The sequence below is a fragment of the Neopelma chrysocephalum genome, unplaced genomic scaffold (genome assembly GCF_003984885.1).
Source record: "Neopelma chrysocephalum unplaced genomic scaffold, ASM398488v2 Primary Assembly neopelma1_25, whole genome shotgun sequence".
NCBI lineage: Eukaryota > Metazoa > Chordata > Aves > Passeriformes > Pipridae > Neopelma > Neopelma chrysocephalum.
The window spans coordinates 40,617,617-40,644,797 of NW_020897694.1; the positions used below are offsets into that span (position 1 = coordinate 40,617,617).

The 27,181-nt window shown below is 35.7% G+C and overlaps 1 protein-coding gene across 4 annotated transcripts in view; it reads right to left on the reverse strand.

Moving 5' to 3' along the window:
* Positions 1 to 2,761: 2,761 nt before the first annotated feature.
* The window catches only part of ATP11A (ATPase phospholipid transporting 11A), a 115,265-nt gene continuing 90,845 nt past the window's right edge, over positions 2,762 to 27,181 (reverse strand). The window contains exons 21-30 of one of the 4 annotated variants that reach the window (XM_027675066.1): positions 26,442 to 26,544; positions 26,043 to 26,188; positions 25,022 to 25,081; positions 23,338 to 23,465; positions 21,438 to 21,573; positions 15,997 to 16,062; positions 15,599 to 15,702; positions 13,626 to 13,791; positions 9,324 to 9,439; positions 6,826 to 6,941 (exon numbers count right to left, since the gene is read on the reverse strand). In XM_027675066.1, coding sequence (XP_027530867.1) covers positions 9,350 to 9,439; positions 13,626 to 13,791; positions 15,599 to 15,702; positions 15,997 to 16,062; positions 21,438 to 21,573; positions 23,338 to 23,465; positions 25,022 to 25,081; positions 26,043 to 26,188; positions 26,442 to 26,544 — 999 coding nt within the window. In that variant the 3' untranslated portion in view covers positions 6,826 to 6,941; positions 9,324 to 9,349. Of the gene's footprint in view, positions 6,942 to 9,323; positions 9,440 to 12,085; positions 12,175 to 13,625; positions 13,792 to 15,598; positions 15,703 to 15,996; positions 16,063 to 21,437; positions 21,574 to 23,337; positions 23,466 to 25,021; positions 25,082 to 26,042; positions 26,189 to 26,441; positions 26,545 to 27,181 lie in introns of all 4 variants that reach the window. The other 3 variants (XM_027675067.1, XM_027675069.1, XM_027675065.1) reach the window with 3 other exon arrangements.

The window sequence follows — 27,181 nt, forward strand, 5'->3', positions numbered from 1 at the left end:
GAGAGCTGGTTTCCAAATCATTTACTGCAGGCCATATCCAAGAGGACAGAGAGAAGCCTGACTCATGTTCCAATACAATCTACAGTGGAAGGATCTTCAGCTTTTTTCCATCTGGACCAGTACCTTTCAGCACAATGATGCACAAACATTGCTTTTGTGCTAAACTAATACATAATTTGGACTAAGAAGAGTCACTTAAAAGCCAAGTAAATCTCAAATGTTATGAGCTCTATCACTGCATCAATGTTAAATGGTCTTGCGCCTGAAATGCCTCAGGAGGAGAGATATTTTTTCTTGGCTATAATTTTATCAGAATAAAATTATACACAGTACCTCTTCATAGCTGGGAATAAGCAATTAAATCTCAACCTAATTAATACTGACAACTTCCTCTAGCTATGCAGTTATATTCATCCTAGAAGCAAGCTATTCAGGACTTCCTAGAAGAATGCTCTTCTAGGCTGGCTATTTGGTTGGAATTATTTTCTGAAATTACAGTCAGTGTATACCACCTGATGATCTTGATCCTTAGACCAGGACTTGTTTTCCTTCTTTTCTAAAACTCAGTGTTTATAAGATTGCAAGATCCAGCTTTCAAATTTGGTTAACATTTCACCATGAAGTATCTTTACAAAATATGTTTGAAATCTCGAGGTAAGTTGTTGCTTTTTAACATTGCTGTCATCATTAGGAAGAAGCAGCACATCAGCTTTTCCCAAATTAAATAAGACTGGATGTTAACATTTCTCCCCGATACAATGCAAACAGCCTCTGAACCTAGCAAGATGCTGCATCATATGTATTTTTAAAAACGTAATGCACCATGAGATTTCTTAACCGAAATGAGTAATGGAAAACAACAACAAGCCTTTTAGTGGTTTAAAATTGAATACTACTCCTATTTGTCTCCTTTAAATGGAAAATAAACACTGAAATGATTGTCACCATTATTCATTTACTGCAGACTTGCCATTTAAAAAAAGAATAGATTGCACAGTGTAATTTTCTGTTAAAAACACATCTAAACCTAGATGGGGACATTAGGCATCTGATAAACTGATCTGTATAATGAAATGAGTTCATGGCTTTCTTTGATATTATCCCTGTCTTATCACTTCACAGTGTAAATGAAGCCTTTGAATAGGTGTGGGTTTTCATTTGAATGAAATTAAAATTAATAGACCTGTAAGTATTTGCAATGGAAACACACAACAACAAAGCTTTAATAGAATGGTCAAATACTGTTTTTAAATTCCTGTAGAGTATCACCTGAGGAAATCGAAGTACTCAGAAAACAAAACCAAGGAACTTCAGTCTGTCTCCAGCCTATCTCACTTCATATCAAGATAACCTTCAGGAAAGATTTTATACATCAGTGTTGCATTTACAGCAGAAAAAAGTGTAGCCTCACTGTAAAATACAAGAAACAGTTTTCAATTAATTCTATAATGTAAGATTTACTAAAAAGAGCATAACTTAAGAGCTAATGGAAAACACAGGGTATTGGATTTAGAATACTGTTCAGAACTTAAATTACTTTCTATCCTTTTTTTGTTTAAATAAGTAAATGTATTTTTACATGCAAAATAAAAATTTATGTACTTATGAGGTAATTTGTCCTTTTGCTACTGCATTCCTCCTGAAATCAATATATGATCACATTATTTTTTTCAAAACCAGTTTCAGTGTGATATTCCTATGTAATTACAATTCATGCATTTTTTCTTCTTTGCATGAATACAGGGAAAAACATCTTCCATAAAATACATTTCCTCCTAGTACCTTCTCCAGAAGATCATTCAGTAGAAACAAAATGTGTGTAATGGTTTTGAAACTACAGTGAGTCCCAAAATACTCTATCACCAAATGAAAGAAAATTATGGTCTTTCTGTGCACCAGCCTCTTCTGTAAGAATCTGTGAACATTGCTACCAACTCAGATGGCAAAGCACATTGTTTTTTAATTTAATTAAGTTTCTGTAAATTGACAACATTGCAAAAGAAAAGAAATAGCTCTGGAAACCTTGCACAGCAGAACTGTAAGGAAATTCAGATATTCTCATGTGTAGCTTATGAGTTTACTTTGGAAAGAATCTTAGCACTTACCCAATCTGTGCAGGAGGAACAAAGCTTTCCTGGACTGGTACCAATTTCTACTAGCTTTTTAACAAATCCCCCACACAGCTCATGTTCCAGCCTTCTCTGAATTTCATTTTGTTAGCTTGCTTTTTTAGCTGACTACATACACTCTCTGAAAATCACAGAATCAGAGAATTGTTAGGGTTGGAAGGGACCTCTGGAGATCATCTAGTCCAACCCCCCTGCCAAGGCAGGGTCACCTAGACCAGGTGACACAGAAACTCATCAAGGTGGGTTTGGAATGTTTTCAAAGAGGGAGACTCCACAATATCCCAGGGCAGCCAGTTCCAGAGCTCTGCAACCCTCAGAGTAAGAAGATCTTCCTCATGTTGAGGTGAAACTTCTTGGGTTTTAGTTTGTGGACATTGTCCCTTGTCCTGTCACTGGGCACCACTGAAAAGAGTCTTGCACCCACCTTTGAGATATTTATATGCATTAATGAGGTCCCCTCTCAGTCGTCTTCTCTCCAGACTAAACTGGCCAAGCTCCTACAGTCTCTCCTCATAAAAGAGATGCTCCAGACCCTTTATTATCTTTGTGGCCTCCGCTGGGCCCTCTCCAGTATGAGGAGAAATGAGGGTGACTACAAGCATATTCAATAACAGAATCAAACACTCATTTCATTTTCTGTTATCTACTTACATTTTATTACAGACTAATATGAAACCATCTCATATTCATACTAGAATTATTGTAATTATTTGTGAGCAAACTTAAACCAGTCTTGGATGTTTATATTTATTGCAAGCAGATTCATGTCTCCTGCTTATATATTCTACATAAGGATCCAAACTGTGACTGAATATAAACAAGTTATATTTGGTTGTCTACAGAAATAAAAGTTAAAAATAGCACTGAAAAGAAACTTTACAGTAATGTATTCACACACTGACTCTTCAAATAAAATAAATCAAGTAATATAGAATATTCTAAACATTAGATTTGAAGGCTGATTTATTTTCAAATAAACGCATCTATAATTGTACAATTAAAAATAAGTGTCAGTATTTGGTGCTGATGACTACAGACATCTTTAATGTTTAATGCACAGATAACTACCCCCAGCCCCCATACAGCAACTTTCGCAGATTCTACTTTACATTAAATCATGAAAGGACATCTGAAATGCAAAGAATATGTCCAAGACAACACAAATTGAAATCCTGTGAATCTTCATAAGGTAAAAAATTAAAGCTATATAAACTGATTTTTGATTATTCTGCAAAGTAGAATCATGTATGTTTTCACTTTTGTAATACTTTCACAAATTTCCATTAAAGCTTTTTTAGCAGAGACAGTAGCATGAGCACAATGACCCCACTGGCTTCCAAAAGAAAAGTAGTGCAGTTCCTCAACTAAACAATTTTTTCCTTTTATTTTTGCAAGCCAGTTGGGTAAAGATAAACAGGCTAATGCAAGCAAGAAAGTAAACTGTAAGCTTTTACATTAAGTGGCTGAACAAACAATTATTGTACATGGTAAAATGAAAAAGATCTTTTGCCACATGCCACTGCAGGTATATATGAACTTCAGTGGCCAAAAAGCTTGAATACTTTCTAAGTCTTCACATACATTTGGTTAGCGCTTACCAGTTTCAAGACATTTATAGAAGCAGTTATGGAGACATTATGCTGTTAAAGCTGCAACAATTTAAACAAGGCAAGTTAGAAAGTTATATAGATTTTTAGACTTTTCCTCTTTAATTCTTTTTTTTCTTGATACATAAAAATTTGTCTCCTTTCAGTGTCCCATCCGTAATAAACACTATAATGCATTTTGTTCTAACTTCTACTTTTTCATCTTTGTATCATCTGATCCATTTACAGTGAAACTTCAAGTTTACACCTGCTGTAGTGGACTAAGTTTGAATGGCAATAGTAACAGGAACTGAAGCAAAAACACATCAAGTGAAGCTGAGTTGATGTTTTATGTTTTTTCCATTAAATGGTCTATTTTAACAAACAGCACCAACCTTTAAAGGGAAAAGTATTGCTAAATCAAAGCATTCTTCCTCCTCCAAAAAATGTCGTGTTTAACTAAAATTTCTTAAGCATGTATATTGGTGTTTAAGCCTGAACAATGTTGTCAATAATTTCGAAGCTCAGGGCTACCTGAAGTTTGCAATGAACTGCTTTGTTACTAGGCAGAACAGGAATGCAGCATTTCAAAAACATCAAGCAAAAATATCCTTACTTAAGGCTAAAAGATAGAACTCACAAAGTAAAAAAGCAGGAGGCTTTATAGAGTAAAAAAGCTCACCATAATAGTATAGCACTGCAAGTACAGCGCTCTAATCACAGCTACCACAAATCCCAACAAAACATCAATAATTTGGATGAAACTGACAGAGCAACAGACTTGTACTTCTAATTTGACATTCATTAGAATTTTAACATTCAGCCACAACTCCACTCTAGGCTACATTTAAGTGGCCAAAACTCATAGGTATAAAAAAAGCCTTCAAAACATATACTTAAAAAAAATAGAAATGGTGTGTTAACAAATGTATGCGTAAAACAGATTTATAAATAGCTACAGTATGAAAAATATTTCAGTGCAAAGGCAATTTTAAGATTTCTAAAAAATACATTACAAATAATTTGTTAACTACACACAAGAAATTTGTCACTGCTACTGGTATAAAATTTATACCCATATTAACTTTTTAAAAATATATACACCAGTGTTTTATGTAGGGGACGGTTCTAACTGACCAACATTCAAGTCTGCAATGGCAAGTAGATGTACACACACCCACACGTGTATGTATTTCAAAATGCTACTGCTATAAGGACATTCTTTGAAACTTAAAAGTGCTATATGTTAAATGATACAAAACATATGTCTGTGGTGCTCACCATTAGACTTTGTAAAATTCTGTTATCTTTGGTATACTGAAGATTTCACAAATCACTTGACAATCTCTGCTTGACCCAGGGCATTTTAATAATAATTCCCTGTTCGTTTAACGCGAAAATCACTTTGAATACTGTGAGGAAAATGTCCTAGTAAGTTGGTTTTTCTTTTATTAAAAATTAAATTGGGAAGTAAACTTATTTTGTCTGGGTTTTTTTTTGTTTAAACACAAAGGGAAAAAATTTTTCTCTGCCACCCTAGTCCATTTTAAAGACAACTAAAAATGTCTTGGTCAGGTCTTCCAATAAAGGCTGCAGGTCTGATTCCAAATATTTTGTTTTCACACTGAAATAAATTTTTAGCTAATGTCCTCACAGAGGTATTGAATGAGGATGGTTATTAACCAGTTCTAACCATCAGGCTGAAATTGACTGAAATCTGATTACTCCTTCAGATATTTCTGCACCCCAAAATAAAACACTGGACTAAAGAAACAAGACAAGGACACTGCTAATAGTTGATTTAGTACAAGGTAAAATAAACGTAGCAGAGAAAACAGAAGTGCAAGTTGGCTGTCATTCTTAAAGTAATTAAAACAGAATCCTTGCAGTCAAACTGGTTTCTATATCCCAACTACGATTCAACTGTTAGTCAACAGCTGTGTGCCATCTTGTGGTTTGTTTGCAAAAGCTAACAGCTGCATGCTTTGTAATACATCTACTAAGCCATTTAGCCAGTATTTAACCATACAAACATACAAAAAAATCAAAATTAAGAGGATGAATCCAGATGGTAAAAGATGCTCAGTAGGAAAAACAACTTTTCTTCTTTTAAGGAAAAAAATCCAACAAACTGTGTCAAAAAAAAAAAGCTTAATACTTTCTGCTATGTATATTTTACAATTACAGGGAGTGGAAGTGGGAACACCAGGTAATCTTTGACAAATTCAAAGACCTTTTAGGCAAAATGCTTACATTCAGTTTTTAAGTAGATACCAACACTGATGATGTTTACCAGTTAAACAGCCAACTTGACTTCATATAGTGTGTGCATACTCTACACAAGGATTGTCTTGCCTATATTTCTACAGGGGAAAACTAACTGAAAACCAAACATAGCCCTGATTTGGCCACTTACAAGAAAGTGAACGTTAGAGAGTGTTTCTTGAAAGCAGATTTGCACAGAGGAAACACCAGTTTGTTCTACAGAAAGAGCAAAGAAAGAAAAAGGACAGAGGAAAATCAGAAACAGCATTTGTTAAATACACTTTAAGAGACTTTCATTTGAGATAACTGAGGTCATTGCTTCTGGCTGAAAATTAAAACTGTTGATCTCAAAATGTAGGTCACTGACTGAAACTATGCAGTTCAAGTAACAAAGAAAATTACTAAAGGTGACAGAAGCAGTAAATGCACAGAAGTCTTGACACAGGATGAAGACAATTTTCAGTGCTACCAGTCTCACAGTACCAGACTGTGCAGATTGTTCATTGCTCCAGTAGTTCAAAACATAAAAAGAGGCCTATTGGCCTGGAAGGGTTCATACTTCTAAGCTCTTGATCCTGTTTGTCTGAACACTACCTCAGACAGCAAAAGCCACCTATAGTTTAATATATTTCTGTGACATGTTTGTTTCTGAAAAAAGAAATAAACAAAAATACAGTTTTTAAAGGCTTGACTTGGTGTTCTGTCATATAGACGTTTCCAAACCTGACCCACTGTAGTGGTAGCCTGCACTGGAATGGCAATGCTTATTGGAATAGCCAAAGACAGATGGAAGTACTGAATAATCAACGCCTTTCCAGTGCGTAAACATCATTTTTTTAGAATGAGAATTAGACCTTCTTGCTGGGGAATTGCTGCAGTCACTGCTCCTGTATCTTGGGCTTTTCAGACAGGCAAGAGGTGTGAATTCTGAGATGTGCTCCCTACAGTGCCTCGATGCATTCTGTTAAAGGGACAAAAAGAAAGAAATGCACAGTAAATAGACAATCTTGGAACCAAAAGTATATAATTGTGTTCTTTCATAGGGCCACTGTGCCCTTGGTACAATAACGGCTTTCACTAGAACACCACTCTGGCTATTTGTTTCAAGTGAAAGTGTAACCTCTCGTGTTGTTTTGCCATCAACCACTTTTAACGTCATCAATTTTATATTCAGACCTACAGAACCAGGCATAATTTTACACTTAACCTCTAAACCTGATAATGGGCTCTCTGGAGAAGAGATGAAGACACAGAGGACTGCTTTCATATCAAAGTGTTTTAAATGAAGTTTATATTTCATTTTGCAATCTCTCCTGGTACATCTTTTTATCTCTGAACTTCTTTAGTCAGGACTTTTTATGAGGAATTTTAAGACAGAACAGATTCAAGTACTTTGCCCTGTACTTCCAAAGAGAGGGAATTCTTTACAGACAGTCTGTGCTAACAGATGAAAGTTCCAGAAGTTTAATGCACTTGCTTTGTACTTTTAAGCAGTATTGAATTTTAGACTTGCTTAGGTTACACATAGCATCTATACAGGCAATTTATACTACACAGTCTAATTGTCCATTAAAATTTATCTGTGTCACAGATCTGTACCACATCTGGCAGAATTGCCACTTCCCCTCAGGAAATGCTCAAGACTACAGTAACACCATGGCTGCATGACAAGAGCCTGGAACATGTGTATGAGCAGAAAGAAAATTAGCACAGCCCTTTGCCCAATGAGTTGATAAAATTCTTCTCACTAAATGCACATAAAATTTCCAGGTATAGAGGTTATGTGATGGTATCTAAGATATTAATGCATTATAAGCATGATTCAAATCAATGTTATCAATCACTCTCTCCATGAACGCTATATAACCAGTTAATCCTCTATTGTCAATTATCCACTTCCTTCTTCCCTGTTAACTGGAGCACAGTAGCAAAAGGGACAAAATCACAAAATAAATATTAATGATGTAGTTTATAGAACTTTGGTTGAGATTTCACATTACACTTCAATGCCAACCACAAGCTTGAAACACTATTGCATAACCAAGAGCAATCAGAAAGCTCTCTTACAACAGACACTCTTCGAAAAGTCACAAAACTAAAATGAACTGCTCACCAGCTGTGAGGCCTGGGTTCTTTTAAACACATATATAGACCAAATATCAGCATTAATACAAAAAAATCAGATTAGCAAATTTTGGTTTGAAAATGTCAGAGGGAGTAGTCATATACTGCTTGGTTACTATCTTTCCTATTTTTTCAGCTAGGAAGTGAAGCATTTTAGTTACCCTACGTGGTTCTAAAAAGAAAATGTTTTGGTTTTTTTTTTTCTACATGTGGCCCCAAGGCAAGCACTTCTACCATGTTTGAAGCTACTCAAGAAAGCTGGGTTTTTCTACTATTACTTGTCTAAAAGTCATTAAAACAAATAAAAAAGCACCCATCAGCTACCTTGAAGTTCTACAGCCCACAGAGCGCATGACATTTGCCCTCTTCACATACTGATACTTTGCATCCTCACTAAATTCTTCATGTGCTGCTTTCAGGGTCAGGAGAGAATGAAGGGAAAGGAACAGACATGGCATCCAGATGGGAATGTATTTGAGTAAAAAGTGTACTTTCTTACTTGTTCGTGTAATCAGTGGCATGGCAAGGAGATGATGTAAAGCTGAGAACTTCATTCTGCTGGCCTAATATTTGGGGAATTTAGAAGCTCACCACTCATGCTGCTGTCTCATATATTTGGCAAAACTCTTTTGATTTGAGGCAGTGATGCAGCAATGCCCTGGTCCATACGGAACACGGTACTATGGTAGACACTGTCAGATGTACAGCCTCAGCCTTCTGACCCAAGGTCCTTTTCACAAGTAACTCACTGTGATAATCTTCATGTATTACTGCTGCATTTGGTCTATATATGTATTCAAGAGCATGAGAGATGATGGATAAACTGGGTGAGAATTACCTCTGACTTTATGTATTCAACACTATTCTTTTATCCCAAGAAAGACAACAGTTCATATGTGTAATGTGAGTACACGCTGCAATAATGACTGCAGTTCTTACAGAAAAAATGTCCCACAATACCTATACATAACACAATGTATTTACAGGACAGGAGTATGGGTAAATTGATTTATTATTTTGCCTTACATGATTAAGTTTCCAAGACAAAAAGATCTTACCTGTGGCATGGAACATCTCTTGCAAAAACTAGGCTCTCCAAGTAAAACATACTGATTTTGTATCAATATTGATCAAGTACATCAAAAACTCTGGAGGAAACAGTTGATTTGTAAATAGCACAGTTCACCAATAGAAATTAATCCAAATTGGCAACACGTACAGTACTGTTACCTAGCTTTGATCTAATTATGGCTCGGAAGCTGAAATATTTCCTTCAAGAAGTGGCCCATCGTTGTTCGTCAGTGCATTTAGGGCTGTTTTATGTCTCACACTCTTCTGCAAGGATGAGGAAAAACAGTGAAACTCTTGCTGAATACAAGAGGGAAATGTGAATGAATTGTACCATTTGTATGTAACTGTTATAGCAAACTGGAAAAATGATGGATTTTCTGATAGATTTAAAAAGGAAAGGTTATCCAGTGTAAAACAAGGTTTGTACTTCTGGATCCTGAGGTTAATCCTTTGAGCCACTCTGAGGATGCTTTTAATTCCATTTCAAACTCTGTTAAAAATAATTACTCTCTAAAGCACTAAACTGACTAAGTACTATGGGCTGTGTGTCCTGCCCTTCTGACAATAACTTGTACTAAAACAGGAGAGGTCCCTGTGATACAGTGAGGCCAAATCAATTCCAAATTAAGGAGCGGACATCCCCCTTCACTACTCCCCAGAACAACTGGCTTGCTGAAGGGAGTGCCACACACCAAGGTGATGGGGCTGGTGCTAATGAAGGCTGACTTACAGCTTAGTCATTACACTGAGGGAAGAGAGGGCCTTGGGGAGTTGCCAAGGAAACTTCTTGCACAGGATTCAAATATTGCAACAGCGAGATCCATTGCTTTGTTTTCCATAGAGGAGGAGCCTGACAAAGGCAGCAGTTTTCTGGTGACCAGTTTTCTAAGCGCCCTGTGCAGCTGTTCAACAGCAGCTAAGCCCATTGAGGAACAGAAGAATGATAAGTCTCCAGAGAGGCTTCCCCAGGCAAAAGTACCGCTTCAGGTTTTCCCAAGCGCAGCAAGAGGTAGAGATCTCATAATGTAGCTGATGGGCCAAGCTTGTGATTCAGTGAAAGCAAAGTAAAAAATCATCAAAAAATCATCAGTCAAAAACAAAGAGAAAAAAAGTATTTCTTAAAAAGGGATGGGAGCACAGAAGTCATTTATGGCTCAGGAACTAAACAACTGGTATTTCAGCTACAAAATACTTGCGATTGCTGAAACACTGTTAATTGAAGTGACAATTATAAAAATGGAAATAGGATAATTTAAAGTGAATTTATATTTTCCCTAACAGAGAGGTTGAGCTTCTGCTATTAATGAAAGAAGAAAAAAGAAAAGAAAAATATAATCAATATAGACTGGATATATTAAAAAATACCCTACTACTTTTCAAAAGTAAAGGCTAAAAGAAGCCTCACAGATGCACAATACCAGTTAAAGCACAAAATTCAGCTTGTTTCATTGAGCCAGAGAGTCGTAGAGACTACATATACGAGAAATAAGCAGAATTTGACTGAAATTACCAAAAGGTAACAGATTCCTCCAAAGCTTTTGCAAAATTAATGTTTTAGCCCAGGAAAGACAACAGTTCATATGTGTGTGTATGTGTATATATATATATATATCTCAATATTAATATGCATGCACATATATATACATACACTTGTATGTACATGTATGTATGTTTATACACATACATATATGTCTGTAGGTGTATATGTATATATCCATGTATCACTGAAAAGCTCCCTCAAAAAAAAAAAACAAACAAAAAACCAGAACCGTATCTGTACTGTTTAAAAACATCTGAATGTCAATGATGGCAAACAATCGCTCACCACACACCAGAATGACTCTCAAATACATGAAAAATTTTGAAGCATAAGAATTGCTCCAAATGCTTTAAGCATTCTTATTGCCTGAGGAGAACTAATTTACTAGCCTGGGAGGTGGTTGCTAGTCTTATGTTAATTAAAGGTTTTCAATCTTTTTTTTTTTTTACAAAGAAAGCTATATAACCTATAGGAGTGCAATAAATTTAAAAACAATTATTTAAATTTAAAAACAATTGTTTACAAGCTCAGTTCAAACCAATCTTAAGGCACTTAAAAGCCAATTTTAGCCAGAATTTTCCAATAGTGAAAAAATGGTATTTTCTCTGTGACTTACATAATTACAGTACATTTTATTGACTATATATTTTTGAAGGGGGAAAAACAGGAAATATGTTTATCTTAGCCAAGTTTTCTTGGAGACTGTAGGGTAAACAAGATTTACTTGCATTTCTTCTACTTTCATGTTATATTAAATAATGTCACATACAGGTCTTGAGATGTTTTCTTTATAGAAAGAGCACAGAATTTTATAAAAGGGAACATAAGAAAAATTCAGTTTCAAAATGCATGCTAGGAAAAAACTTATTACTAAAAAAGTTGCATTTTCCTTTATCACAGTGGAGAAGATACATTAATATATCCCAAAGATTGCTTAAATGGTTTCCAGTACCCCATTTTCTGTATGATGGTAGTAATATCAGCCTAATCAGAATTATCACTTCTTTGTGTGGCAACTATTCCATTTATTCAGGTACAATGGAAACATTACATGCATTCACCTACAGACAGACGAATGATTAAAATGGGAATATAAAAATCCTGGATTCTTGAGGCAGAAAGGTTCTGTAAAATGCAGTAACAACAGTGATAAAAAATGATAATGACAGAGATGGACTGTGACAACAATTCATAAAATCTTAGAGATAAACAGAAGAAGGAAAAAACTGTACCAAAAAGTAGTCTTCAAAATACAGCTGAGATGAGTCACAAATGGAGATAATGAGTAAGGTAAATAACTTCTGATGCTAAACATTTTACTGTCCTTTGAATGAAATGGCCAAGCATGCAGAAAGGCAGAAAAAAGTCACCTTTTGTTCCATTAGAAACTTAGACTGCTTGAAGTCTGAGAAAGCATAAAGATGGTGGACTGCTCAACAGAAAGGCACTGATGTTTAGTCTGATTTCCCCAGATGTAGGAAGCAACCGTGCACATCATTTATGTTTAAAGCAAGGTAGCAGTTATTTAGACAAAGCGGATTGGAAGACAGGAAGAAAGAAAGAGGGAAGAAGAAACACAAGGGATATAACTGGTTAAAAGTCACAGATTTTCTACTAAATATTAAAAAGTGAATATTGCAAGTGTTGAGCCCCAAGTCTGCTTTACAATTGCTTCATTTTCCAGCACTAATACACAGTGTCTCTAAGAAATGCTGCAATACCTTTGTTAGAGGCTTTTATTCACTAGCCTGTTTCTTTGCCTTAACCCATGCTCATTCTCTCTCTTTTGTCTTTTAAATTAAGCATGCAGAGCCTATACTGAGATTAACTTCTTGCAGAAGTAGCACATAGGGCAAAGATGATGTATCAAAGATCTCGAAATGAAAAACCACTACATACTGATCTGTCTGAGAATGCTTTTCTGCTATTCTTTATTCATTCCTGCCCTCCTGAAGTGAGGCATTATTACACCTGTACATTCTAGGAATACAAAACAATGACAAGGGGTTTTAACTTTACCAAAGGGAAATTTTATTTTTTTTGTCAGTAAAGCTCCTTTATTCCTTTCCTCTTAATGCAAAGCACCTTCTCAAACATCAAAATGCTACCTAATCCCTACAGTTGCCAGCAACTCATTATTTTAACCTACCAATGGCAGCTGATGGACTGAAAAGGGCAAGGGCAGTAACATTAAGGTTCAACACCTCTAGTGTCCTTTACATTATAACATATAGATATATAAAAGCTTAGTGGGGTTAAAATAGAGGTAACATTTTCTATTGAGGCTGGTTTAATGTCCCCAGCATAGCACCATGCTTCTGACAGAATCTGGCTTCCCCTCCAAGCCTCAACAGAGCAGGCCTGTATTTACAGAGTGGTTCCTCTTTTTTGGCTGATCAGATGAAAGGAGACAATAGACTTTAAAATCCTCTTCCCACTGGCACAGCAAGGCACATATATGTAGAAATAATGGATCAGAACAGGCAAAATATAAGTTGAAATATAAAAGAGGAACAAATTGTTAATAGGCTAAGTTTTAATGCATGCGTTTTTGTAAAAGGCATCAATCAGTACATTATCAGATATAAGTGCCTTCTATCTACCCTCACAGAGATCCCAATCCCCTTGCCCTTATCTCCTCTAATCAGAAATCATGTTGAGTCATATACCTGTCTCCCACCATCCTCATCAGCTGATTTTCCTGTGGTTGTTCATATGGACGCACCAGGGTTGCCCCAGGATTTAGGTTAATACCACCATTTAAATAACTGGCAGTGTCTTTCATCATACTGCTCAGACACCACAGATGGGGAACCCCTGTTCTAATCTTGTCTCTGACCTTGAAAGAGGACTAATTACTAGAGACTTGTGATACAAAAAACTAACTTCACAATGAAAAATATTTCTTACCTGAATTCTTTCTGTTGCTGTAGGCCACAACTCTCTGCATAAGACCTTCTTCAAAACATCTGGAAGAAGGCTGACAGTTATGAGAAGAATTATACCCAGCCATGCAGGACCACTAGACAGCATTTGCATGAACACATAATACATCCTCTGATAATTGAGAAAAGGCCTGGTAGGAAAAAAGAATAAATAAATATTACAGTTCAATACATAGAAGAAAGACTGACAATGTTAAATATAAAAATTATGACAGTGCTGAAATTGTTCAGGTTCAACTTCCCAGTTTGTGGGATTTTATCCATCCCAGTTTTCTCAAAAGGAGAGCTAAACATGCACTGACTGGAAATAACTACCTTCCTCTTGTCTTCCAGGCTCCAGGAAATACCATGCCCTCCTCCTCTGCCATATTGTCTCTCCCTTGCAAAGATAAACTAAGTTACATTCTTATTCTGTTTATGCTCTTCCATATCCCCTTATCTTGCGCCAGGTATTTTCCACCTTTCTTCTCAGTATCCCACCCACCACTTCCCTCTTTCCTAAGGCACACTTGTCTGTATGTATCTTTAGAGTAAGGCTCATTAACCATACCTATTTTCATACCTCTCAGGCTCCCCTAAGCATCTCTGATGGTTTCATGTTATGATCCCTAACCTAGTCACCACATTGTTATCTAATCACACTTTCAATACTTTCATTTGCATACCTGCCTGTATACCATGGCAGTTGGATGGTTATTAATATGCCACCACTACATAGTACTGGGAACCAGAGGCCATGATTACTGGGAGCAAAAATCAAGGGACAGTTTGCAGTTAACACAGTGTAAAGCCCTCCTACCACTGGGGCAATTTCCTGATAGTTTCCAAAATTTGATAGTCCTTGCCTACTAAAAAGGTAACCAAGCTAAAATACATTGTTGCATGTAAATAGTACACTCTAATACACAGCAAGGCTGGCTGAAAAACGTAGCAGGGAAAATGTTGCTTCTGCAAACTGTTTTCCTCTTGCTGCTGAAGAAATTGAGATCTGATCTTACTAGGAAAAAAAAAAAAGAGGCTGCTGAGTATCCAATGAGTTGAGAGGCAGTTGCAAAAGACACTCTTTTGCAAAAGACACATTGAAATACAAATCCTTTCTCCAAATTAAATGGCATCTTAATCACCATGCAATAGTTAGCCTCTGCCTTCTCTCTAGTCCCTCAAAATGTTATACTTATGTATAAAAAGTAGAACAGCTCAGGCAGACACGTTATAAAAAATGGGTCCTCTACAGCTGCGAAATGCAATTTCAAGTTCCTGACAGCAATCGGGCACAGTAAGGAACTGAACTTGTTTCAACTTGATTTCCTTCCCAAAAATTTTCAGTTTCAAGTACACAGAATTTTTAACAGGAAAAAACCCCCAACACTTTAAATCAGCTATGTACAAGAGTTATACTAATTCCTAAAGAGCTTCTTACCAACAGGAATAAGCAGGTGCTCAGACACCTACAGTAAATGTACTTTGATAAGTAGGAGGCAAATAATGAGCTCAAACACAGGACTCCGGGCCACCCACATCACTTCCATGTGAGTTTCACTCCTGACTCCAGTTTTGACTGCTCCAGCTAGTTCCTTCCAAGACTGGCTAGCCACCAGCTGCATAGACATGACCTGTTCTGTGACATTTTGTCTCAGAGAGGCAGCCTTGGCTCCTTGAACCAACCCTTGGATTGCTTTTGACTGACACTACTGAGATAGACCCAGTGGTAGTCTGAGGTCTGATATTCTTCTTGTATTCTCCTTTAAGAAGATTTTAGCAGATATTCAGTGAATGAAGAGCTGAGAACTCTCCAATTAGCACTAATGATGTGATTAAAATGGAGTTCTGCAATGGACAAAGGCTAAATTTAACTCTGTTTCGGACAAAAAGGTGAAATATAACAACTTTATGTTTCTGAAACAACTTTTGCAATGCAATTTTGATTAGGGTTCATACCAAATAATTCCTCCCCAGAGCAGAGAAAAGATAATGTAGAATACCAGTGATCCCCAGATCACGAAGTGATTTATCCACGTCCAATAGTGTGTATCTAGTGCAAGCTTAAAAAAAAGAAAAAAAAGAGATCATATGGTGTTATCACTATCTAAAAGTAACAGAATACTCAGCAGGAGATAAAATAGAACTGTACTCTTTGAAAATACAGATGAATTCTACACAGAATTAGCCAAAAACATTTTTCAGTTTTGAGCACAGTTAAGAAGGCACAGATAGAAAAATCTATATTTAAACTAATACAACAAGGCATAGTCATAGAGAGAAACAGATATAAGTAAGCAGCAATTAGAAAACAAGCTCTAAAAAAGTTTCAATGGATAAAACACAGCACCCCTTACCTTCAATGTAACCGTGAATACAAGCACAGTAAACACCACTGTTCCAAAGGTCCAATTTCCAAACATCTATAAAAAATGGTCCAAAGCAGTTATAGGCAATATTGTCCCCTACTTTGTGAATTGTCCAGAATAAATATCTTAAAGCTATGTATTGCTTTGTATCATGAACTGACACCTAAGCAAAAAACACTGAATTCCTACATGACCTATCCAGTGCAAAGTGTTTTGTTTTCTTGCTCTTGTGTGTACACACCTCAGATTTCATACAGACAGAAGAAGACCACAACCAATCCTCTCAACCTGAAGTTCACAGATATGTTTCTTAATAAAAATTAAGTGTAGCACAGTTAACAAATCACTGAGATTGACAAATGAACTGCAGTAATTTCATCAATCTTCTTGGACGTCATCTTTTCTCTGATCTCCCTTCTCTGCTGTCCTTGGCATCCAATAATTTCTCGCAGGTTGAACAGCATATTAAGCAGATGAGTAACAGTATACAAAAAGAATGCAATAACCATCTAAGTACATAAATATCTACATACATTTAAAGATAAAACACTTTTAAATTGTGTTTGATTTTCTCCCCATCTGCATAACAAAATAAAAACACTTCAGCTTTTCAGGTGGGCAGAAATGATCATCAATGCTGATGGAGGGAAGAACTGGTCACAGAGGATTGCTTGGACTGCAGTGGCTATTGGATGACCAGGTTCAGGATCCAGAGAAATGTTGGGAAAGTATGCAACTCTAAAAGAGAGAGGGCACTCTCTTTTAGAAGAGACTTTGTTTGATTCAGAGTATTGCACCCATGAAAGAGAAGAGTGCCCAAGGGACCTGAATTATTTTGAAAGAGAACTGCTGAGATCTCATGAATTCTCCTCTGCAGGAAGACATGGAATTTCAGCAGAAGACCAGTTGGCCAAGTAGGATGTTTCTCAATGAACAAAAAGGCAAAATGGGAGCATACAAGAGATAACAATATGGGTAGGAAGTAAACAGATAGCATAGAGGTATAGAGGGTAAAAAAATCACAAAGGTCAGCTCTAACTAGGATTAGTGAGGGGTGTTGAGAGTGACAAAAATGATATTTATAGATATCCTTGTTTCAAAGGCAAAATGAAAGTGGAGTGGTAAGATGACTTAGTGGAAGGTGTAACAGAAAATGCTGAAATATGCAATACTCTGGATAGCAGTCTTCACAACCAAAACCTGCTTCTTGCATTTAACAGCAAAACTTGGGAAGGAATGGAGCAGCCAACAGTGTGGGAGCAACAGGTTAAGGAGTTGTTAAGGAGAGAAAGCAGTGAATGCAACGTATCTTGAATTTAGCAAGGCATTTGACGCTTGGACAATAAGGAAGCAGGGGTGGGGTAAATGGACTACTACTAGAGTTGAAAATTGGCTGAACCACTGACTCAAGAGTCCCTTGATGTTTGATTGGCTGCTGGTAATCAGTGAACCACACTAGAAACAGCTACTAGGGCAGATATTGTGGAACATCCCTCTCAGTGGCCTGGATGGTGACACAGAACATCATGAGCAAACTACCAGGTGATACAAAAATATAGAGCAGCTGACATAATGAATGACAGAGTTTCAATTCAGAGGGACCTCTGCTGATTTGAGAATCATGCCAACAGATATCTTATGAAATTAAATAAGGAAAAGTACAGAGATTTACATCTAAGGAGTAGTGCCATATATTGGAACTGACTGGCTGAGTAATGGCCCTGCAGAAAAGGAAGTTGCAGTGGGATTACATGGACTCTGGGCTGAATACAAGCCTATATTGTGCTCGTTCTATACATAAGTGAAACTGCAAATGGAGCTGCACTGGGAGGAACATGGCAGCTGAAGAAAGGTTATTATTCTCATCTACTCAGCTACAGTGAGGTTGAACCTGGAACACCGTACTCAGTTTTGGGCCCCTCAGTTCAGGAGTAGTGTGAAAAAAAATGGAAAGGTTCAAATGGCAGGCAACCAAGGTAGTTCGCAGTCTATCGTTCTTCTGCAAAGAGAGGTTGAAGGACTTATTTAGTCTGATGGAAAGAAGGTTAAGGAACAACCTAGCAGCTGTCCACAAATATCTGAAGAACTACAGAGCTGAAGAACTGGAACAGACACTGTTGCTTCAACAACAAGCAATATTCTCCTTGGATACTGTGAGAAACTTCTTCCACCATGAAGGCAGAAAAACACTGGAATAGGTTTTTCTATCCTTGGGGATATCCAAAACTTGAAAAAGACTAGGCAAAGCATTCAGCAACCTGATATTAATCAGCCCTGCACAAAGCAGGTATTTGAACTGGATCACATCCCATCTAAATTTTTCTGTATGAGCTTGCCCAGTATTACATCACAGGGGATCTATACAGGCATGTGATCACACAAATGTGCTGCTGTGTGACAAATTCTGAATGGAGACCACAGCCAGCCATAAGAGAGAAATCTGTAGGAAACTAGGCTGAGAATGTGATCAACTGGGAACAGAAAATAAATTTAAAAGTAAAGAAATGACTGGCTGAAAAATTATTTTTCTCAGTAACCATTTCACTATTTTAAAATTATTCGACGTGTGACCAAGTGTATAGACACAAAATGAAATTCAGAAAACTTTCAGCATTTTGACCTTTTACTTAGATATGTAATATAATAATTTTATGGCTCATGCCATCGCTATAATACTTCCTGTGCCCTAAAAAAACCTGTGCAGTTAAAACTGGCCAGGAATCTGGATCAGGAGCTTCCAATTATGCCATTTATCGACTTTCTTCTTTCAGTTAAATTTTACAATATGCTCATGTCATATCTGGCATCTCTCAGAGAGCCTACTGTCAGTCTAAGTTTCTGCATTTTAAACAGTTTTGTCCACATTTTCAATAAAAGCTGCTAGATGAAATAAAAGAGTTCAAACAACCTTTCTCTGTGTTCATTAGGCTAGACAGACAGCATTGGGCTGCAACCAAATGCTTTACCTACCCATCTTACTGGCTCAGAAAGTGAGGTCATAGCACTGAGACACAAGACTCCATAAAGCTGCTGATTTGGCACAGAGAAAGGTAAATGGAACAGTGTGGGAAGGTGTGAGTTTCAAAAGCTCACAATGCCTTTTCAGCACTGAATATCTCAAGATAGTACTCATGCCTTTGAGTCTGTTTGTTACCATCTAGTTTATTAACAAGTTTTTTCTATGTCCTACTCCCAGCCTATCCAAGACTTCCCCTCCTCCTTCTGTGACTGTATTTGCTGGTCTTCCATATTCTAATTCAGCATTCTACTCACCTACCTTCCTGTTGTATTGTATTTGCCATTCTGTTACTCCTTTTAACTTTAAGTCTCTCTCAACCTAGCTTAACAATTCTACTTAATGTACTCCATATCAAATGTTAAAATTAAAAAAAAAATCAAACAGGAAATACATTTTATTATATGGTTAAACTAAGATGACATTGACACTCTGCAATGACTTCTACGGTGCCTTCCTTTCCTCTTATTTTCTTACACAACACCAACCAGGATGTCATATCCAGAGTGGAACACCATACACACAAAGAAACACCACAAATTGATAACAATTAATAGGAAATATATCTCCAGCACCCATTTTAACAATATGGAACCTAACTTGAATAATTTTATAGCATTTATGGCATAAGTATTACCATCAGCTTTTTTATCTCCTTTCCTGCTTTCTACCTGTTCCATAATAACATATTGTTGCAGTAGTAAACCTTTCAAATCTTCAAATCCTTCATTGACTTTTTCCAGATGTAACCATAATTTAAATACTGAGAAATAACCATCAACACCTATCAGCATTCATGTATGTATGAACTCACATAAGTACCACTATTCCTGAACACTTAACATTTTCAAGCCTTTCAATTTAAAATTGCAGCACAATATCTCTAAGTCTTATAATAAACACAGGTATGCATGCTGAGTAATGATGAATTTTCTAACACATTCAGGACACTCAAGACTCAGAATGCCTCCTCAAGAAACATATTTTATCATCAAATATTAACATGGGTATCTAGTTGTAGATATAAACATACAAAATTTGAAAATTAGACAGTAGCCTGGCTTCAGAGCCTTAGAATTTGATTGAATGTGTGCAACAGAAGACAACTAAAATTTCAAAAAGGAACACAGTTCAGAATATTTGTAATATAAACTGTTTACAAAATTTGTACAGGTATGATGACTCTAATTTTCAGGACGAAAGATATAAGCTAATGCAGAATTTTGAACATCTAAAAGAGAGAAGAGTGGTACCAAGAAAAGATATACTGCAGTGTACAGTTCTGTCCAATGGAAATACATTCTGTCCTTAGAAAAGCTCCTTTAAACAAGCATTCTCTCACACAGTATAAGTTCATTTCCCTAACAGATGTCCCAAAGATGGTTTTTAATAATATCTGAATATTGCATTTCTAGCAAATATTTATGTTGCCTGTAAGCAACAAAACTGTGTACAGTTTATTTTCTCTCTCACTTTGAGGGTCTTTTCTAAAGCCATTCAAGTACATTATAGCATCAACTGTAACAAAAATTTCCATAGCAGAGATAGTCAGCAACAAAACGTAGGTTACAGAAAAGCACACAACAAAATAACAAAATGCAAGGAAGCAAAAAGTCTTTTTAAAGTTCGTGGCTCTTTATCATATCTCATATACATCAATATGTTTTATATAAAGTTCCTTTTATTATAAGTACTTCTAAAGTAGCTATAAAGAACAATTCTAACTATAGGTTTAAGTGATATTTTATTGCTCTTTACCAGTTTAATTACAGAACAGTGAAAGATGAAATGGATATCATGACAAATCCACAATAGTCTTACCATGTGAGTGCTGGTTGTCATTAGCTGAGGATAGGAAGAGAAGCAAGTAGCAAAAAGAAAAAAGCACACAAATAAAATAGACCAAAATATCAATGGATAAAATAAATAAAATGCAAAAGTTCTTAAGATTTGCATTCATGTGACTGCAAAGCAAGCAGAGATACATTATTTTAAGCTGCCATATGTAAAAAATAATTAAACTATTAAAAAGCTTGTTATATTTCAGATCTTTTATGATCATTCATAACTACTCTACCAGGAGTCTTTTGACATGTTAAACAGATATTTGCCAGATTTATGTTAAGCATGAAACGGAAAAGTCACTATGTAAATTCAGAAGGAATACTTGGAATTTATGATATATATTTCTCCTACGTTGTATCTAGTCATATATCTTTGCTTACTGATACACAGTGTGTCCCACTGCATAGTTCAGACTTTGCTAAACAGATAACCCATCTATCTCATTGTAACTCATAAAACAGTTATCATCTGGCATGAAATATCGAAGAAAACAATTAAAATTATGTTCATTTCACAATCGACATTAAAAAACATTACCATTGACTGATTAATCAAATCCAACACTAACCTGTCCATTGCTGGTCACAGCTGTGTTGTCAAACAATAAATAGGCACCAAAGAAAAATACCGCAGCATCAAACACTCCTAGGAATGTCCAATAAATAAATGCACGCCAGCGCAGCAAAGCATTCTTAGCAACATCTCTGTGTAAAATAAGATACATGTATTCATTATCAGCAGGTTTGAAAATCCCAGACAAATGATGTCATTCATATTGTTTTCTGAAGAAAAAACAATTGAGATATCGCATGCAAAACCACCTCTTTCCCACATGACAACTGTCTACCACTTCACCAGTAAATTTTTCCTGAAAATGTCCTCTTCAGTTATTTTCATTTCTTTTTTACTAAACTGTTTCAATTGCTGCCTGTAATTCGGCTTATTTCAACTGTATGGTACACTCCCCTGTGCTGCACCTATTTACTTTTCAATCTTTTTACAGAAGGTATCTCTTTTCCAGTATTTGCTGTGCACGTGATGATCCACTGTAAATATGAAATTAGAACACTAGAGGTCTCTGGAGACTTTGCATTATTTCCTATTGGGGACTTATATACAGACTATTGCAACAAAACAAAATATTAATTTTATGTGGAACATGCAAAAAGAGCGGTTTCCAGTTGACTTGAAGCTTCAGGTCAAATACTACTTCTTGAACATTTTCCCATAAAAAATACAGGAATTGGTCAACAGCATAACTCTTCACTAGCATGTATTTTCTTACAACAAAAAAATTTACATGTTACAACTTTAGCTCTTGTCCACAGAATGGGTATGTATCAACTTGGCATACAGCATAAAACACATCAGAGTAAATCAGAACACAGTTAAATGAAGACCCTGAATTACAGAAACATTTGCTACCAACCAATACTTTCACGATATGAACTTTAAAGACTGTCTGATGACCACACGAAGTATCTTCTCCCTGCAGATTAACAATACAGATTGCAAAGCCATACATGGCAAACAATAGCCTATCTGGCCTAGAACAACTGTACAATTGCACAAAACAGTTTAGCAATAGGCTCTGTTAGGTATCAAAACCCAAAAATTCCTGACAAATAACCTCTGCTAGCTTTCAAAAACCAAAAAAAGTCTTCTGATTTACTATTTCTAAACTAAAAACATTTAAAATATAAAATAGAAAATAAAAATATAGGGGTTGAGTTTCAATCATAATCTCTTGTAATCCTCTTCAATTTAATCGGTAAAAACATATTAGTGCACTGATTAACCTTTAGACATCTACTATTACTTCTTTCAAAAAATGTTTTTCTTTTGATTACTTACTGTTAACTCTCCCTGAAATGTACTGTGTTTGCAGCTATAAGGATCAAAACTGGGCAATGTCCCTAATTTAGATGGCCAAAGGCAATTTATTGGCAAGAACTGTATTTCAAGTGGCTAAGAACTTCAACAAGTCACAATTCCAATCCTCAGTAGTGAATCAACAATATGCAGAGGACAATGTTGGACACCACACAAAATACATCCTCTGATACAACACTTTACCACTCAGTCCTCTTTTCTTTCAGAATAAAACATGGATATAGGAAAAAACCAGTATATTTTCTTTTTTAAAAATACTTCTTCTCCCCATGGTTTGAGGAAATAAAGAGTACTAAAATAAATCATAATTTTATTTGTAGAACAGAAATTTCTATTTTGCTCTCACTCACTTATAGAGCAAATGAGTGGTGTGGTTTCTAAATATACATGTAAGTATATACATGTACAGTACTGTACTTTGTAGACTATGCATGTAGTCTTCAGCCCTTCTATCGTGGTGTATCTGATGTTTTACCATAGCCTTGTGGTACAGAAATCCTGAGGACTTCTGTTGTAACAGAGATAGATCCCACAACTGAGCAGTCAAACTTTGGGGCACGGTGTATTAATTTTACCTGTACAGGGAAGGCTCTCTCTTGAGTGTGTCTGCGCTGACGTGTTGTTCCATTAGACCATAAAAGAGGATAGGAAGGGAAGTGAAGCTGATATTGTACAGTGTTAGATACGCAGTATCGTATAAAGTCTGTATATGAAAAATAAGTAAATCAGGTATTTTAATTTAAAATTAAATCTTCATTATTAAATCCTCTGCATGACACTTGATTTAAAATTAATGAGTCACTTTTTCAGGAAAACAAAATCATATTCCTTCAGAATGGAGGAATCCCTGAACAGCTGCTAACTGATATAAGACAACTCTGCACTTGTATCCTGTTCATCTGGAGGACAACAGCTAAGCTAAAAGATCTGATTCACATACTGGCCTCCTCCTCTTGTTTCAGCTGCAAGACCAACTCCGAACTACCCAAACTGAAAAACAGCTGATTCTTGTAGAGGAAGAAATTCCTCTCTGGTGCATCCACATACCCCCCTCTCCTTTTATCTCCTCTGCATAACATGGAGACATGCAGAGAGACAGAGGAAGTACTCCAAAGGTTCTTCAACTGTGGGTGACTGCAATGAGCTATACAAAGAAACATCATAATGTGTCTTTGATTCTTCTCACTGAACTACTTTTTCACATACGTCACTGTAACTAGCCCTCAAACCTATTACATCACCTCATAAAAAGAGTTGTTTATTTCCCAAAACCTATCTGGTGATCATTTATGCTGGAAAAATTGCTGTCAAAACCCCCTTTTTGATTCAATATTATATTTAGCACTTAAAAGAATAAAATCAATCTAAATTTTCATCAGCATATGCTTTCATATCTAAATCCTAATGATGCTTTAAAAAATCCTACAAAGTTTTCAGCCGCCATTTGAAATTAAAACCAAAACACACAAAAATAGTTCTGTCATTTTTACTCCTCCTGGAGCTTTTTTTTTTGAGATATTTGACAAATTCAAAGCAACAGTACTATTTCTCCCAATTAAATCCTACTCTTGCCCAATTTAATCCTGAAAATATAAACTTTTTTTTTTCCTAAATTTGGCCATTCATTCCTTTGTTTTTTGGTCCCTCACTCAGAAAAAAGAAGAGGTAGATCTTTTCTGCACAAATTAGATAAGAGTAAGGAGAAGAGAAAATAAACAAAAATTTAGGAAGGAGGATACTGGATCCTATCCTGAATGATGGCACTTTTCTGGTCAGGAGCAGTTTACTTTTCCTCTATTTTTCTATTTTTTCTTTTCAACTAATTGAATGCTACTATTTGTCTGAAATTTGTAATTTATACTCATATACACCAGAGAAAATGAGTTTATTCTTCCATTTTCATTCTGCATTCTAGAAATGAACAACTAGTTCAATTACTCATCTTTCAGGATTTCCTCTGCCCATGTCCAATAAGCTTAAACCCAACTGACTCTACATTTCCATAGACATTTGACTTTGCATTGCCATTTCTAAATTTTGTGTTCCTGTATTCCTTGATTTTGAAAATAACATTGCTTTTATGATGATTTGTAAAACTGATTTCTGTAACTTAACTGCAACTGCCACTGAAAACCATTTGAAACAAAAGTGATGGTCTTTTTAAAATGTGTAAACTAATACAAAAGTTTTCTCAGGAGGATCCGTTTTTTAAAAAAAAGCAAGAGAAAACATGACGTTGATGGAAAAAGAAAAACTAACCTGTTGTGAAAACCCACAGAAGAACTGATATAAAAACTGAGGAAAAATGAAGCAGACATTCTGAAAGACAAAGTGACAGTCGTCAACTGAAATGCAAGCACTAATTTATATGCTGTACAATGCTATAGCTACATATACCATAGTTTTATAACACTAGTAATAGTGAACATTGCAGAACAGTAGAAAAAGCTGCATATATTAAACATCAACAGTCACATCTTGCGTTACTACCACTAAGAAAAACACTTAAATATTTTGAAAGCAAACTTATAAGGCTACAGTTTCAAAATTCAAGGGCAATGAAATTTGTGATCCAGGAGCACAGTTCAGTTAAGCCAAGGCAAATAAGGGACAATTCACAGGAGGACACAAACCACGATAACCAAGCGCAGGCATGGTTTCAAGCAAAGCAACTGAAAGATGTTTAAAGCTGTGACCACAAACGTCATCCTCTCCTAATTAGACATATAGTCAAACACTAAAACCTTGGATTACCCTCTGGCAGTTCCTTTCTATAATCTTCCATTGCTTACTGAAAGAACTTCGATTGGATCCCAACATTTACAAATAACAAAACTGTCTGAAGAGGGGGATGCTCATTATAACCTTCCTCAACCTACATTATCCTAATGAATTTAACATAACTTAATTTACATTAGTTTCTAAGTTCTCAAATACTATTTCCAATATGAGTTAAAAGGTCCCTGTAGAGACAACCCACAAGGTATTGGAAATAAGTAGAACAGTCTGAGATGAAATTTGTAGGAGATGAAAAACTAAGACAAGGCAAATTTTGGGTTTAAACATAACATAGATTACAGAACGTATCTATGTAAAAGCTATTTCACTTCACCTTCAAGATAGAAACAATAATCCCATTTCAGCATTGCATCTGGCACTCAACAAAATCTCTTTATGGAATTATTGCTGTTTTGTACTATTGGCTGGGAAAACTGTATATAGTTAGGTATTACCATGTAAGTTTTTGAGATTTATGTAATTAGAATAAGCATTCTCCTACCTTATAAAAGAAGTATTGCACAAGTTCAGATATCCTAACATAATAAAAATGCCCATGAACAAGCAACATCTTTTTCAAATGTTTAAATTTAGGTATTGCATAGTCACTGTTTCTTGCTGCTTGACGACCTTCTTTGCCAATGATTCCTTAAAAAAAAAAAGATGGAGCTATTTAATAACTAAAGGACTATTAAAAAATACAATTATTTGAAAAATTATATAATAATGCTATGACATTGATCTAATGGGAGATCACCACTGTATCTCATACAATTTGTGGGATAAACACATTGGAAATTGTCTATAAAATGTATAACCTGATTCTTTGAAACTGCCTGTTTTTAAGAAATAAATGGTTTTTGTCATTTCACTGAATTAATATTCTAAAAAGTGTGCTTACCTATACCAACATGTGCTTCTAGAATCATACTGACATCGTTTGCTCCATCACCAATTGCTAATGTGATAGGATGCTCCTTTGATAACTTAATCAATTTCACAATCTGGAAAAAAAATAGTGTTAAAACTCTTATCTGTAATGGTTTGCTTATTTTGCATGAGTGTACAATTAAATAAAAATTACCAAGATGGTTATATAAGAAATCCCCTGAAGGGAGACAAAACCAACATTACCTAATGAAACTACTATGCATAAAGATCACAGTTTCTTCATATTACAAAGTATTTGTTCCAAACATTTTTCAAATACTTCCAAACTACTTTGAGAGAGATAGGACAGAAGGAAGGAAGAGCAGAATAAAAGATGTTGTTGAGACTGCTTAATGCTGTGTAAGTGCATTAATAAATTAAGAGGGTTCCAGAGACAGAGTGTTCGATTTCAAAGAAATCCTGAAATTTAAGACTGAAAAATTCTGCTTTCTTAACTGTGCTGAATTTTTTCTTACTATTTAAGAAAATACAATAGGACTTTCTATATATCTAAACACTCTTGACATAAAAACTGTTCAAAAATTTTACTTCAGATCTTTCTGGTCACCTCTGTAAATTTGGTACTGAGTCAGCTGCAACTAAAAAACTTCTACAAACTTCCAGACAGTTCAAGTGCTGGCTAAATACACTTGTTAATGTGATTTAGGGCTACATATGCTGTACCTGAGCACTGTAAACACACAACCGTTA